The sequence below is a fragment of the Cygnus atratus genome, chromosome 1, assembly GCF_013377495.2.
Source record: "Cygnus atratus isolate AKBS03 ecotype Queensland, Australia chromosome 1, CAtr_DNAZoo_HiC_assembly, whole genome shotgun sequence".
Lineage (NCBI taxonomy): Eukaryota > Metazoa > Chordata > Aves > Anseriformes > Anatidae > Cygnus > Cygnus atratus.
In genome coordinates this window covers 71,567,460-71,583,153 of record NC_066362.1, presented here as the reverse complement: position 1 = coordinate 71,583,153, position 15,694 = coordinate 71,567,460, and the positions used below count along the sequence as shown (strand labels likewise).

At 43.0% G+C, this 15,694-nt stretch overlaps 1 protein-coding gene across 1 annotated transcript; it reads left to right on the top strand.

The window, feature by feature from the left end:
• Nucleotides 1–454: 454 nt before the first annotated feature.
• Nucleotides 455–15,177, top strand: BCL2L14 (BCL2 like 14). The gene is made up of 6 exons (XM_035551073.2): nt 455–511; nt 8,521–8,946; nt 11,691–11,855; nt 12,789–12,856; nt 13,874–14,146; nt 15,136–15,177. The coding sequence occupies exons 2-6, from the start codon at nt 8,529–8,531 to the stop codon at nt 15,175–15,177; spliced, it is 966 nt and encodes a 321-aa protein (XP_035406966.1). The 5' UTR covers nt 455–511; nt 8,521–8,528.
• Nucleotides 15,178–15,694: the final 517 nt, after the last annotated feature.

Sequence of the window (15,694 nt, the reverse complement as noted above, 5' to 3'; positions counted from 1 at the left end):
AACACTTTAAAAACCTTCTTCTGGATCAAAATGATTATTTGGTTCAACCTGTACCATGACAAAAAAAAAAAAAAGAGGTTTTGAAGAAAAAAAAAAAAAGATAGTATTCGTTCAGAAGCCCAAAGCAGCTATAGACTTTGTCCCTTGCCTGGCATGCTGCTCAGCACCACTCACAAGTGCAGGGGGCAGGCCCCACCCTTCCTGCCTCCTATAAATAAGCTGACATGTTTGAACTCTGTTCACTTAAGGAAGCGTACCGGCACATTTTTAATGAAAGTGCAGTGCCATTCTTAGGGAAAGCTTATGTATGTATGTTTTGATGAAAGGCTTAAAATGGTCAATAGAGTAAGTTAAATTCTTTATTTTATTTACTTACTTATTTCCCCTAAAGGGAACTGCTGTGCTTACAAGGCTGGTTCTAACAAAAAAAAAAAGAGTAACCACTGGAAGAAAAGGAGAAAGAAGTCAGATCATCAGGCACGCAGTGTTGCTGGTGCAATAGACCTGGAAGGTAATAAACACCTTTTTCTTCTCTGAACTTAGTTTCTCTTCTGTAATGCTTGATTGTCCATAATCCAGCACAAGGCTCTTATTTGTACATAGATTAAACTGCTATATTTATCATGGCTAATTCAGAACAATGTTCTTTCAGGTTTAGCTGTGATGTCAAAAAGTAAGGGAAGGTACTGCCCTAGGACTTTTGGAGCTGCCGCTGTTGGCGGTGTGCTTTTGAAAAGAAAGTTTGACAGACCTAGCCAATGAAAGCAAGGTTCTTTTTTTTGCCAACCACACTACATTTAGCTGTGGACAACTGAATTTAAAATTTAGGAGTATCCCAGTGAATTTGTGTAGCTAGGTAGTGCATCATTTCTCTTCTAGAGGCTAAGCGCTGGGCAGCCTTTCATCCCTGAATGAGGGAAATACCTCTGGACAGCCACAGAGCAGCAGATAACTTCTCTTTTGAAAGACATACATCAGCATAGACCTTTCTATACAGCATGCATTGTGTCTATTGCACAACAGTGCTCATGAAAATTCTGTTGTCACTAGGGATGTTTATTGTGTCATGCTAGTATAACACTATGTTTACTAATTCTGTGGTGTCCTGTTCAGTTAAGATTTAATAAGGAGCAGATAATCCTGCAGCTTGCAAGTCATTGCTTTCCATCCTAGATGTGACTGTGTTGCAGTACCATGAGGAGAGATCCTTTCCTGTGGTCTCATGTGTAAAATCAACTTTCCACAGCCTCTGTACAGTTTAAAACAGCACAGCCTCTCCTGGACAGACAATACCAATCTGATAAGGGTTTTGTAAGAATTAGTGAGTCAATACACGTGACATACTATTTCAGTGGAGTGTGCTGTTCACATACGAGTGAACTGCAGAGACCCACGATGGTTCTGCTTTTCTCTGCAAGAACTGCCAGTAATTTCAGCTCATCCACACAGAGAAAGGATCTAGCCTGAACTGCTGTTAGAGGAGTCTTGGCCATTGCTTCCCCTTGCATGGAAGCCTCCAGTGCCAAGTTCCCCAGTCTGCCCCTCTATATGTGAGAGCAGAGCTGAAGGGAAGGACCCACACCTGGGATGAGTCACTGAGGTAAATGGTGGTGGTTTTTATTGGTAAAGTCTTTCTCCAGCATTGCCTCAGATATAACATGGTTTATTCATAACCAGTGTCCTGGGCAGCAACTGCACTTCTGTCTTTGCTGGCTGGGAGAGAAGCAGCAGATCAGATGTGAATAGCTTAGACTAACAATAATTTGGGGGGATCAGGGGGGAACTCTTTCACTTCTCCTTTCTGCTTCATCTGTGTAGCCTTTCAGAGCAGCTGCTGCCTCCTCTTCCTGCAGAATCACCTTCAGCTGCCTGTGCTTCTCTGAGGTTTACTGGTGCTGGTGAAAGGACACATGACAGAGAACTGAGTCAAATATCAGGTTCAGCACTGACATTGTTTGACCTTGGCTTGTGTGAGGTCCCTTAGCCTTTTGAAGGAAAATCTCCGTGATGCAGTGAGAGGAACCTTCCCGCAAAAGAAACAATGGGAGAGCTTGCCTGCAGATGCCATGCTCTGTGGGCATCTGAGAAGGAAGGACAGGACACACGGTAGAAGGGTCAGAAGGAGAGCAGGGGCTTGGGAAATATGAGTTGGGCAGCCCCAGGTTTGACCATGGGTGACCACGTGCCAAGAGGACTTGTACAGTTATCCACTGTATTCAGTTTTGGGCCTCTCACTACAAGAAGGACATTGAAGCCCTGGAACGTGTCCAGAGAAGAGCTACGAAGCTGGTGAAGGACCTGGAACACAAGTCCTGTGAGGAGAAGCTGAGGGAACTGGGGTTGTTTAGTCTGGAGAAGAGGAGGCTCAGGGGAGACCTTATTGCTCTCTACAGCTACCTGAAAGGAAGGTGTGGGGTGCTGGGGATCAGCTTCTTCTCACAGGTAACTAGTGATAGGACTAGAGGGAATGGCCTCAAGTTGCACCAGGGGAGGTTCAGGTTGGAAATGAGGAGACATTTCTTCTCAGAAAGAGCAGTCAGGCATTGGAACGGGTTGCCCAGGGAGGTGATGGAGTCACTGTCCCTGGGGGTGTTCAAGCAATAGTTGGACATGGTGCTTAGGGACATGGTTTAGGGGGTAATATTGGTAGTAGGGTGATGGTTGGACCAGATGATCTTGGAGGACTTTTCCAACCTTAATGATTCTATAATTCTATGATTTGCATCTCCACTTGCTGCCTGCTATTAACAATTAACAACAATACAAATAAAGTCAAGAAATGGCATAGCCAAGATCCCACAGTTTTGCACAGTTTTGCCAAATACAGGCCTGTAGCTGGACACCCTCCAAATCAGAAGCTATTTCACCTACTTTTGAACCTTCACGATACACTTCCCCCTCCTTTCCCCCGCCCTTTTTCTTTTTCCCCATGTATGCAGACATGAGCCTCAGAGTCTTGTTTTCACATGCCTTCCTAAGAAAGACTGAACAATCACATTGCTAATATGTCTCTTCTTTAGGGTTACTTCTTTGTATCCTGCCAGCTAAGCCTCATATAATGGACTTCTCAAGCTTTTAGATTAATGTCATTGCAGACAGCCCAGGGTGGTGTTACAGTGCTACAAGTTTTGAGGGTATTTGTGTGGCCTCATGGGGTGCACATTTAGCTGTGATGGGTTCTCAGAGAATCCAGAGAGGAAGCCAGGTTTTGTTAGTTGTGCTCCTCGCAGAAGTCTGTGTATGTTTTTGCCATTTTTTTTTTATTCTGGCAGATAAGTCTTGAACTGGATGGTGGGTTATAGTTTAACGTACCCTTATGAGAGTTGGCAGTTCACTTTCAATATGCTGGGAAATCTCATATGGATGTAACATTTGGCAATGGAAGGAAAAGGTCTGGAGGAAAATGAAGCAGGAGGGGGTAATACTGCTTCCTCTGAGGCCTGCAAGCTCCAGAAGATAAATAATTTAGACCAGAGTTTTTAAGTAGACAGAATGAGACTATGCTGCTACCCTCTATCATCTGATCCTCCAAGTTTCTTTTAGTCATCCTAGGAAATAGTGTGCAGATACTGGTTTTAGCAGGACTTCCAAGCACTTGTCAAACCGGATCAATGCTTTCATTATAAAACTTTCTTAATAGAATCTCATTTCTGAGAGAGTTCATGCAAAGTTAGTGCTCCTGCTGCAAAAGGCTTGTCTCATCTCTGGCCCATATGAGATAGGATATTAGGAAAATAATGTGGTTATAATATGAAGAAGTAATTCTAAGGAGAGTCATAAGCCTCCAATTAAGATTTCACACTTTAAAATGAATTGAAAAACAGGTTCGCTTCTGGCACTCTGCTTTTCAAACACTCACCAGCATTTGGTGTTATCTACTTTTTTTGCTCTCTGTGAATAATGGCATACATGACCAATACACTGTGACTCCTTGTCCTCTTTTTAGGCTCCCACGGCCTAGCTGGATACACAGGGATGAAATATCTTACCAAGGCAGCTGTGCTCAAAAAAGTAGCAGTATGGAAGCTCCCATGTCACATTTTTGCCAAAATAATTCATTTCATTTCTCAGGGATATCCCATCAGAGCAAGGTGCAGGTTTATCTGTACAGCTGTATCTGGTGTATAAGTGCTTATTTGACATTATGTACCAGGAAGCTGTAATAATACCCCACCTCCTACTATCAGACTGCACTTAGCCTTGTTTAGGACACCAACCTTCGAACTCTTATTTGATTTTTATCTGTACAGCCATCTTCAGTGTTGGTTTGGGTAGGGCAGATCTAAACACATACTGTGTAAGAAATATTCTGGTGTATAGGGCTGTACTGATTATTTTATGCTACCACAAGTTATTCCTCTTGATCTTCAGGAATTAAATTTATATTATTTTATGTAATTAGTTTATAGTTTGTATAGTATTTATATTAGCATTCATTTTTGCTTTTATATTAGTGAAAATGAGTGTATATGAATATTATACAAATTATTTTAGATCCAGTAAAGAGTACCCATGATGGGGAAGGCTATACTGTTTTAAGTAGCTTTGGTGTCTGATCTTAAGGGCTAAGCTAGATCTTTTCAAGGAGAAATTTGAGTTTGAATAAAGTATTCAATAATGAAAAATAATGAACCTTTAAAATTTTCTCTCTCTTTGTGGATGAACTTCAAAATGAAGCAAACGGCCTGGTTTCTGAGGCAGCCAGGGAAGTGCTTGTTCCAGGGTTCATTGGCCAGCTGAAGAGATCTGCAACAGCCTTGCTTTCAGGCACCTACACAAGAGTTAGGGTGAGATAGGGAGTATATAGGGCAGCCAGATGAAGGAAGAAAAGTGTGGCTGGAGAACACTGCCCTGTACTTGTTGCCTGTGTGGCAGAGACACTGAGAAGTGCAGTGAAGCTTAAAGTGCTGTTTAAGCTACTCTGGTTTGCACTGAAAGATGGGACCAAACAATCATTGGTCATGGAGAGCTTGCCACCTTCCCTCCCCAGCATCCTGAGGGTAGTATATCCATCGATGCTCCTTTCCTAGGCACAGCAATGAAGAAGCAGCAGCCCTGTGCCTGTCTTCTGTCTTGCATGGTTTCAGTTTTTTTTTCTTTTTTTTTTTTTTCCTTCTATTTCTAGCTTTCACTTCTTTTTCTCCACATGGTTTGTTTCTCGTAACAGTCTCTTGCTGATTCTTGCCTATGGGGCTTTCAGTTTCCCTTGCAGGTTCATTAAAGCTCTTGCTAACCCCTTGAATATCTGGAGGCAGCAACTTGTAAGAGAGGAGGAACTGACACCCTCTCCCCCATCACTGAACTGCCGCCAGTGGGTCCAGCAAACAGGAAGGTACTCCTGGCATGACCTTGTGAGCAAGAGGTCTCAGTGCAGGATGGGACCCTACCAGGACAGGGCCACTGCTGAAAGATCTTCAAAGGCAACATAGCTGCTTGTACTTTGGATATTCTTGGGGTAAATCCTCACCCAGGTACATAGTCAGGGAACAGTGAGATGCTTTGCCACATGAAGTTAAGTATAGATTTTTACACACTGAACAGCTAAACATTACAACACACTGCTAGGGGAAAACTGAGCAAGCTGAGACCCAAGCTTGTGCTAGGAAGAATATTTCAGAGAGGCTATTGCCACATGTTTGAGACAGGGTGTTGGAGGCTTGAGATGGTGGTGAGTCAATGTTTTAACTTGAGCACAACTGGGAGATCACACTTTGGCTCAATTGTGGACTGAATTAACATAGCAGTTTCCTGAGAGAGAAACAAGCCATCTTTCCTTTTTCTACCAGCAGATGTGGTGTTTGTTTGGTTGTTTTTTTCTCCATTTCTCTCCATCTCTCCCTGTCACATTATTCCCATTCTTATTTCTTTAGTGTTTTGCTCTAGGCTGTCCTAAAGTAACCGTGGAAGCTAGTGATACTCCTGCACAGTGTCTGGAAAAGTCCATTCTCTTGAGCAAAAAATAGTTTCTAAAATGGAATGCAGACTATGAGCTGCATTAATACATTTAGCAGTTCAAGGTAAGAGGAACCACACTGGATCTATAATGCAACACTCCCAGGTTTCTTCCTCAGCTATTTCTCATTTCCATTTTCCTCTTCCCTTCCCTTCCCTTCCCTTCCCTTCCCTTCCCTTCCCTTCCCTTCCCTTCCCTTCCCTTCCCTTCCCTTCCCTTCCCTTCCCTTCCCTTCCCTTCCCTTCCCTTCCCTTCCCTTCCCTTCCCTTCCCTTCCCTTCCCTTCCCTTCCCTTCCCTTCCCTTCCCTTCCCTTCCCTTCCCTTCCCTTCCCTTCCCTTCCCTTCCCTTCCCTTCCCTTCCCTTCCCTTCCCTTCCCTCACCCCCTTCCCTTTTCATGGTAAGGACAGTGCTGAACTAAGAGCACATGTAAGCCAGGGGTTTGAAGTTGGTCTAATCTCTGATGCTCCTATGTTTGGTAAGGAAGAGTTTTGTTTTTATCTCCTTTTTTTGTCTCTGCTGTGTACTCCTGTGGGAGTATAATTCATGGGACTAGGATGGTTGACACCAGATGAAGGCTTGGTGCTTCAAATGTACATATATAGATTATTTCACCCTCATACTTAGGAAAAAGAAATTTTGAGGGTGATTAACAAAAAAGGATTGTAAACCTAGAACTTGGAGTTTGAGGGAAACATCTAGTAACTTAAGACCTCTGCACTGAAAAGACAGGTGATCTGAAATTAAACAGCAGCCTGGCAAACATACTGCCTCTGTGCCTTTCCTCCCAGTGTCTCTGAAGGAACAAAGTCACCACTTACTGTGGCACTGCCATTGTGGTGTCTGGAGATGCCTGCAGAACAAGGCTGCACTAAGAAAATTGCCTCCTACGGAACAGCTGCTCTGTTGTGTGGCACAAAATGCTGAATTAGGAGGTACAGTCCCATGGACAGAAATTAAAAATACATAGGGAGCCAGGCATCCTGTTCCCAGTGACTTTCCTTTGGACTCAGCTATATGCATATATGTGTGTGCCTGTGTGTGTATATGCTTTTGTTTCAGTCCCAAATGTGAGTCTCTCTGTTTAGGATTTGAGCACCTTCTTGGAGGTATATCAGCAAGTGTTTTATTCAAAGCAGCAAATAGCTGAATGATATTCCAGACAGGAAGAAATTAACTTAAATTTGTTTCTCTCAGTCCAAGTATGTATGAATTTGGTACTTGTTTAAGAGAAGGCAGCGGGAACAGAAGCCTCCTATTTTGTTTTTTTGGCAACAGAGACCCCAGTGACAGGTTCTGGATAAGACCGTAGTTTTGTTTGACTTTGTCTGCATGGGTCATTTAACAGAGATTTTGCAGAGAGCCTGCTGTCAGTGGTCAGGGATGCCTGCTCAAATGCCTAAAACCTCATCTGGCCTCTGCCGAAGGGACCTTTTCAGGAATCAAAGAAAGCACAGCAGCTGGGTGACTGCATCACAGCTGAGCACTCCCACTTCTTCCTTCTGCTTCTCTGGCTTCAGAGAGGCCAGGTGGCAAAGGAGTCTAGTGCAAGGCAAACATGTAAGAGTGTTTCATGCTGAGCAGGATGGTGGCTTGTTCTGTTACAATACAAGGGGATACCGGGAGATGGAAAAATGTATGTGCATTCTGTGCGATTGATATGTTTATTTGGATAAATACAAGTTACAATAGTTGTGTACCACCATCCTATTCCTTACACACAGTCAAGCACACAAGATTATTGACTCAGGTCCCCTAAAGTGAAGGAACAGTTGAGAACATTATATATATCATAGTTTTTCCTAATGTTTGTGCTAGTTTTTTATTGCTTTCCTAGTCCTACCTAGAGTACCCAGGACCCAAACTTGTTGAAGCTTCCTCTGAAAGCAGAATTTGTGTTTAGTTAGATGCTGGCCCTGTGGCATCATCTGAGCACAGTCTGGGCTTTTCCTGTGCACTGCTTTGATGAATCATTTTTCTTTCCGTCCTGAGAATCAGATATTATTGTTATGATATTTCCTGTTTTCCTGAACTGCACCCCCGTTATTGAATACTCCTTTATATTTTTCATATTTCCTATCTAAGCCACCTGTATGCTTCTCTTTCTCCAGAAAAAAAAAAATGCTATTGTTAGGATTGAGTCAGTTTATGTGTTTGCTGAATTGAGCTACTTTTCTTTGAAACATGCCTCAAGTGTTTGGGGCAAATGTTTCATGTTGTAAATTACCTTATTCTCTTGCAGTAAGACCAAACAATGAAGTGTAAAAAGCACTTGGGCTGAGCAATTATTGAAAAAATTCTCTCATGAACCAAATGCAGCTAAGAGCAAAGTAGCATATATCTTGTTCCAATTCTTTTATTGCTTTAATTGCCATCTGCGGTGTTGCTCAGTAACCAAATTCGCTTTCTAGAAAACACTGATTATCTGGTTTCCAGGTACTGCAGTATTGCCATCACTGAGGTTTATAAGGTGTTCAGTGAAAGGTTCTGTAGAAATGGTCAAGTATTGGTTAGTATTTATGAAAAACAGGCTATTCCCTAAGTTAAAACTAAAAATATGTTCTTGCAGGGACTGAGATGTCTTCGCCAAATGATGTCAGTATGGAAGAAATACCGCTGGAAGACAACGAGCGAGACAGCATAGAATACAAGATCCTGATGGCCTATGCACAGCGGCGGTTGTCTGCTAGCAGATACAAGAAACTTCTGAAAAATGAGACAAATGCACCAAAATCATCATCCTTAATCAGGAGTGAAGTAGAGACTCACCATCAAAGGGGAAAAGATGGTTCAAGCCAAACATCGGAATTGCAGAGTGGCATGAGGAAACAGCAGAGCAAAAAGAAACCAAAACAAAAACATTTGTCAAGATATTGTCTACCCTTCTTCTGCAGCAGAGCAGAGCAGGAAAAGCCCCAAAACACTTTTGCACCTGAAAGTCACACTTTTGGTACGTGCACTGAGAGCCTTTCAGTAAAGACTTATCATCAGACAAGTATGTCTTAGTTCTTTCCATTGCAGTTTGTCCTTAAATCTTACTCTAAATAGCTTAAATGACTCAGGGCCTGTGGAAAGACAGGAAAAGGAAGAAGGCTTTTGTCACTTTTTGGTCATCTTATGCTAGCTCTATTGATTTCCAATTAGGAAGTCAGATTGTTAGATCTTCAGTAGTGCTTGCATACAATATTCATGGTTGTGACTCACTTTTTTGGTTTTCCATCATATGGTGATAAATATCATACAATCATACAGGTTGCTTTTTATAAGCATTGGCTTTTAATTTTTATACCTGGTTAGAAAGAAAATGTGAAACACTGGCCAAACTGAAAACCTCCACACTAAAATCAAGGAAGAGAAGTTGTCTGAAGGCCTTTTCAAAGGGCTTTATCATGGGACATATATTCCACACAAGAAACCAAAGTGCTAGCCTCTGCTTGAAACTCTGATGCCAAGCAGTTTGAGGCAACCAGCCTCAAGCAGAGAGCAGCCCATGTCTCTGGACTCACAATTCCACTGTGTATCTTAAATGGAAACAGTCTTCCACAGTTATATAAATCTCCTTTACATATTGCTACTCCTGCCACAGGATTCCTCTCAAGTACAGATCCTGACTGAGGAGACAGGCTTAAAAAATAACGTGTGGTCTGAGGCTAGGTTGGGATCGTAACAGGTCTTCATTTTAAGAAAGCTGAGGAGGAAGTATGTGCTGAAGTATGCTGAAGTATGTGCCCTCCCATGTGTTGGAAGAAGAGGTGTTAGGTAACAGTAATCCATCCTATATTTGGGGATCCCATCCACCTACACGCCCTACACCCTTGCCTCCAAAGCCAGCCGCACATAGGGTGCTGCACTGTAGACAAGGATATTTTACATTTTCTGCTCTAGAAAATGACTAATACCTTAACCTCTCATGAAAGACAGAGAGGATGGTGAAGTGTCCCCATTAAGTAGCCATATGGAGTGTATGATAGGTTGTCATATTGTATTCATATAAATAATAGGGGGTTGTTTGTCTAATTTGTCCCGAGCTGATCCTGTCGTCTCCCTGACCTCTTGGTGTCACAGTAGTTGCTCTCTTATTTCACTGCATGTAAAGATATTTCTAAAGATTATCCCCCATCCTTGATTAGATTAACTGTCCTGGACCAGCTCCTGCCCACTAAGCCCGTAATTCTCCCTACTGCCAAACCCAGCTGATTCTCTCAAAAAAGGGTCCCTGCCTCAGCCTAATTCATTTTTCTAGGGTGAAATGACCATAACTTTCCATGGTCTTGATCCAAGTATCACACTCATTGTGTCCATTTTTATTTCCGTTTCATTTTTACATTGTCAAGAAAAGCTCTCAAGAGTTTGTGGGCAACTGCTTAATGGTCCTGCCAATACACGGCCATTGTCCCTGAGGTGGAAGCATGGCCTCAAGGTAACACCTCACTGTGCTTTGTGTTAACCTCCCTGGAGACAGTGGTTGGCTTCAGATACAGACTTTACCTGCCCTTGGACAGATTGCTGGACTGATTCCTAAAACATTATTTTTTGTAACTTACACTGCTGACAGCTGTGAAGCAAGCTTGGCCAGGCCATTCAGCAGCAAATGACGATGCTCTGGGGGATCACTTGCCTAAAGAGAGAGCCTGCTCTATTTAAAAACAGTTGTCTATTCTTAGGTTTCCGAAGTCATAATCATATGCTGACACAAAGGGTCTGATCCCCTTCCTAGAAGTTTAGCGGCTCTGTGTGTGGACAAAAAGAAGGAAATGTCTGGGTGTTGATTCACTACCCTTGAAATGCAGATTTTATTGGACACCTTAACCCTTGCTGCCCTCACAAGACAATCTGCCTGTGAATTTTGCATGTGCTATGGGTCAGGCTGCAGCTGAGCTTGTCTCGCTGCCTGCTGATCACACAGGAGCTGCCACTAAGGAGAGATCAAGTTTTACATCCCAAGCTCCATGAGGCTAGTTGTGAAAAAGAGCACTTTCTAGCTGAAGCAAGCCTTGCAACAGCTCTTTCTGCTCTCCTTACTTTAGCAGGATCCCCTGTAGAGTCCCCTCACCAAGTGATGTCTTCAGCCAGTGAGGGTCCTGAACAAGGTCAATACACAAGGTGGATAAAGCTAGTTTGGCTGCCAGGTGATGGGTTCTCCCAGTATTCATGTCCAAACACAACAGTGTTGAGGACATGAGAAGCTTCTGTGCTAGAGGTGCTTCTGAAGTGGTCTGTTTCCCCTTAGCTCAGGATTAACCTGTGGGAACAAGGAAAGAGCATTCAAACACAGTACCTTTTCTGAATCCAGGGCTATAGATGAACTAATTATGGGCAATACCACACTCATATCAAGGTCTAAGATTCACAATCCTGTAGAGCAGTACTCTCTTGTTTCTTACTATAGGATGTTTATCTGAGTTGCAAGGATGTATTCTATAGGGCAATGCTTACACTTGATTCTGTATGGCCTATGTATAGTTAGCTGCTGCTCAAATACTAGAGAGGGGTTGTAATGCATTACTTACCTCTCTAAATTATTACCAGCTGATCTCATGCAACAACAAAGCCCCAGCTTGGGAAAATATATCTCTTGGTATCCTCTGGGTACTTCCACCTGAGGGAGCATGTAAACAAGTAAATCTCTGAATTATTTCCTGGAAAGATTAATTGCCATCTTTATTTCTCACCCTCCTTCCCAATCAGGTGAAAAAGCAGATGTCAACAACATTGCAGACCACCCTCCTCCCCAGTCAGGTGAAAAAGCAGATGTCGACCACATCGCAGACAAACTTGCCAAGCTTGTTACTTCCAGACCTCAGTCATCTCCTTCAGATGTGATGTTCAAGACACTGGTGCATTCCCGGTCTCTGGAAGAAGATGGCAAAGATACTGGTGAGGGAAATGAGAGTGAAGGAAATGGTAAGGATGAAGAATTTCCTTCTCGTAGGCAGGTCATTAGGTTGGTATTGCACACCAGGGTGTTTTTTCCAGGTATGGTGAAGCACTCAGGAGTTCTCTGGTAAGATGCTGTGAAGGGGGAAGTTTGTTCTGCTTGGTCCTGCTCTGTTCCCCACAGTTCAGGTATTCCTGTTGCTGCCTGCTACTGCAGTTAAAGGGAACATCATTAAAAATCCAGAGAAGTGTGACATAAGAAAAGGAGAACGGCAGCAAAGTGACAGAAGGTGACAGAGCAGTGATAGGAGTTAGGGACAGAATAATACACTGGGACTCTAAGGCCAAAGTCCTGTCATAGGGGCAATGATATCTCGGTCAGTCCCTCTTCAGAGAGGGGACAATATTGATCAGCAACCTGTTAAAAGTGTGAACTGATGGTCTTCTGTGGTGTCTGCAGAGGTTTGGTTTTAATGCAAGCTTCCTGGGGATTTCTGGTTGCAAGAAGTATCCAGCCATGCTTACATTTTCTTTAATCCAGCAAACCCGGAGTTTGTTCTGATGAGTTGAGGAAGGTGTAATTGGTAACAATGAAGGGATTTTTTTCCCCTCTAATTTTAAGTCCATTTTCTTGGGCTTCTGCTAGCTTCCCCTTTGTTCTGTCTTGTTACCAGCCATACCTCAAAGCACGTAGAGCTGGCACTGGGATGCTAAAGCCATGCTCCTTCCCAAACTCTTAACTGGAGCAAAATATCATGCAGATGGAAAAAGACCATTCTTTGCTCCACACAGACTAGAAAGTGAGCTTCTGCATAAAGCCTGGATACACAACTCTTTGTGAATTTGCCACAAAATAGCAGCTCTTTTCATGATTAATTGGCAGAAGGACTTTCACGATGATTTGCTATCTGGATCCTACTGGAAAGCAGTGATATTTATGCCAACTCTTCTCTTTCACAGATGAAGAAAAGACAATACAAAAAATAGTTGCACTGTTAAGAAAATCAGGGGATCAACTAGAAGAAAAGGTAAGTACTTCTGTTTTCAGGAGCTACACAGGCTAGAGTGGGAGACAGAGATTACACTTCTGTTGGGAGTGAATGTTTTGTAACCTAGCTCTCTGTCTATCCTGACCTTCTCTTTCCACATTTAGGGCTTTCTGAAACCTTAACCATTCATTCTGAAACCTTTCTTAAGACCAGAAGACTAGCAAAGATCTCAATTGGGGCGTAGGACGAAGACAACAAAAAGGTGGTGTATTTCAAAGAGACACTTGCCTCATTCACATCGAGTTTCATAGGACACTGAGCACCTGACTAACCCCATGAAACTCCTGTGCTTGTGTTAAATTTGGCATATGAGTTTTTCTCAGTGAAGGAAGGGAAACTCTACAGTTTTAAGAATTGCTGTATAGAAAGAGAAACAATTCTGAGTGCATTTTGAGAACCATGCACAAAAGATATACAAAAAGCTCTGCAAGAGTCCACTATTAGGAATGGTTGTTTTCTCTATTAAAAATACAGGTACACGTTCTCTAAATGCCCTTCATTAGCTGCCCCTTCTGATCTGTATCAGTATCATCCCACATTGAGGACATGTTCTGCTCTGGCAGCAGAGAGGTACTTAAATAAGGTAAGAAGTGTCACAAAGATTGAGCAAATGGAGGTTAGGACAGCAGGTGCTGCCAGCACTTCTCATAACCTTTAGTGTCATCTTCCCACTGCTCCTGCCTCCTCACGTGCAAGTCTCCGTATCAGTGTCACACTTCTTTTGCTTTTTTCTCTCTCTGCTTCTCTCATTCAAATGCAAATAAATAAATAAATAAAAAGAAAAATAAAAACCTGAAGAATCATAGTGACACCTCCAGAGCCTGAAGAAACAGCTGTGCAGTGAGGTGTGGGGTTGTGTGTCATCTCTTCCATTCAACACCACAATTAGACTGTATTGCGTATATTATCTAGAGATGCTCTCCTTTCCCAGGGGGATAGGGAAACAAATTACAACAGAAGTGGCTCAGTTTAATTGATCCTTATTCTTATTTTCAGTTCAAAAAGGACAGGACTTTCTATCAGCAATTTAAAGACATGCTGTCCTACACCTTCTTTGAGAGGGTCACTGATACATTCCTGGAGGATGTCTCAGCAGATTCAACAAATGAGACAGAAAGCCAACTACAATGCGCCAAAGTTGCCTTCACACTGGAAATTGCCACCAGACTTACTGCTGTGGACAACCATCCTATGAACCTGGTCATGGGCTTTGGATCAAAGTACCTCAAAGAACATTTCAGTCCATGGATTCGTGACCGGGGAGGCTGGGTATGAGTTTTGCCTCCCTTGACTTGAGCATATTATAGCAGTACCATACTTTCATAGAGCTGGCATGGGCCAGCTGCAAAACAAGCTAAAAAGGTATTCTTTAACACAGTATGTATTTAAGCTGTGGAATTCCTTCCTGCAAGACATCTATGCTGCAAGCTTTTTATTTACATAGGTTCAAAATCAATAGGCGACATTCATGGAAGGCTGTTGAATATAAAGCACTATACGGTGTTAAACTGAGGCAGGGGAAGTTTAGGCTAGACATCAGGAAGAGGTTCTTCACTGAGAGGGTGGTTGCACACTGGAACAGGCTCCCCAGGGAAGTAGTCACTGCACCAAGCCTGTCTGAATTTAAGAAGAGATTGGACTGTGCACTTAGTCACATGGTCTAAACTTTTGGGTAGACGTGTGTGGTGCCAGGAGTTGGACTCGATGATCCTTATGGGTCCCTTCCAACTCGGGATATTCTATGATTCTATGATTCCTGGTGCAGGCTGGCTGACCAGCAAATAGCTGAAGGCTGGGAGAAATACCAGGAAACTTCACTACATGCTTGACCTAATCTTAAACTTCTCCCCTAAAAGTATGCTGTTGGCAAGTTCTGGGGACAATGCAGCAGTTCAGCACTTCATACAGTCTGCCCTTATGGTATTGCATATGTCCACCTCTCTGTACACAAAGGCACCCATTTATCTTCATATCCCGCTTTCAAAGTCAGCTGTGGGAGGTGCCCTTTGGCCAGCAGTGGTGCAGAGCTGCTGTCCTTTGTAGCTCATTTGCCTGGCTGTCTTGTGAGGCACTTGCAACAGAGATCTTAGTCCTTTTGTGCTTCATGAAGTGCTGTAAAGTGTATGTCCTTCGGAACAGATGGCATGTGAGGTCAGGAAATCCTACTGTCAAACCTACTGACTGACCCCAGCAGATTTGAATTTAGGATGAGGGTCATCATTGTTTTTCTAATTTTAAGTTTTCTTTCTCTGTTACAGGAGAAGGCTTTGACTTCACTGGATCAGGAAGAAGTAGAATAAATGTGAGTGAATGCATTCTTCAGGGTGCATGAACCTTCAGTTAAGGAACATGCATGATCTTACCACAATCCAATTCTCATGGCTATGTATTTTTATTTTTCACATGGAATGTTGGACTCTTGCATGGCTAAGTCTGATGGGTACAATAGCACTTCCTCAAAGTTGGTATTGATGTAGAAGTGCTTTTTAAAGGATATGAAGGCACTTCCAACTCCTCTGCAGCATTCAGTCCCATGGACAGTGATTACAGGTACCTTTCTGAGTAGAGGTGCTTGCCACTGCTCCTACAGACGGATGTTGAAATGCAAACAGGAGGAAAATATCAGTGTGCAGTGAAGAATCACTGGACTGTGATCCAGTCCACTTCCACTTCCACTGAGCTGATGGAAGGGGATGGGGAGCAGAATGTGGCCCTCATAATCCACGAGGAAATGGTTGGTGACCTGCTACAGCACTTAGATGTATGCAAGTTGATAGGGCCAGATGGGATCCACCCAAGGGTACTGAGAGAACTGGC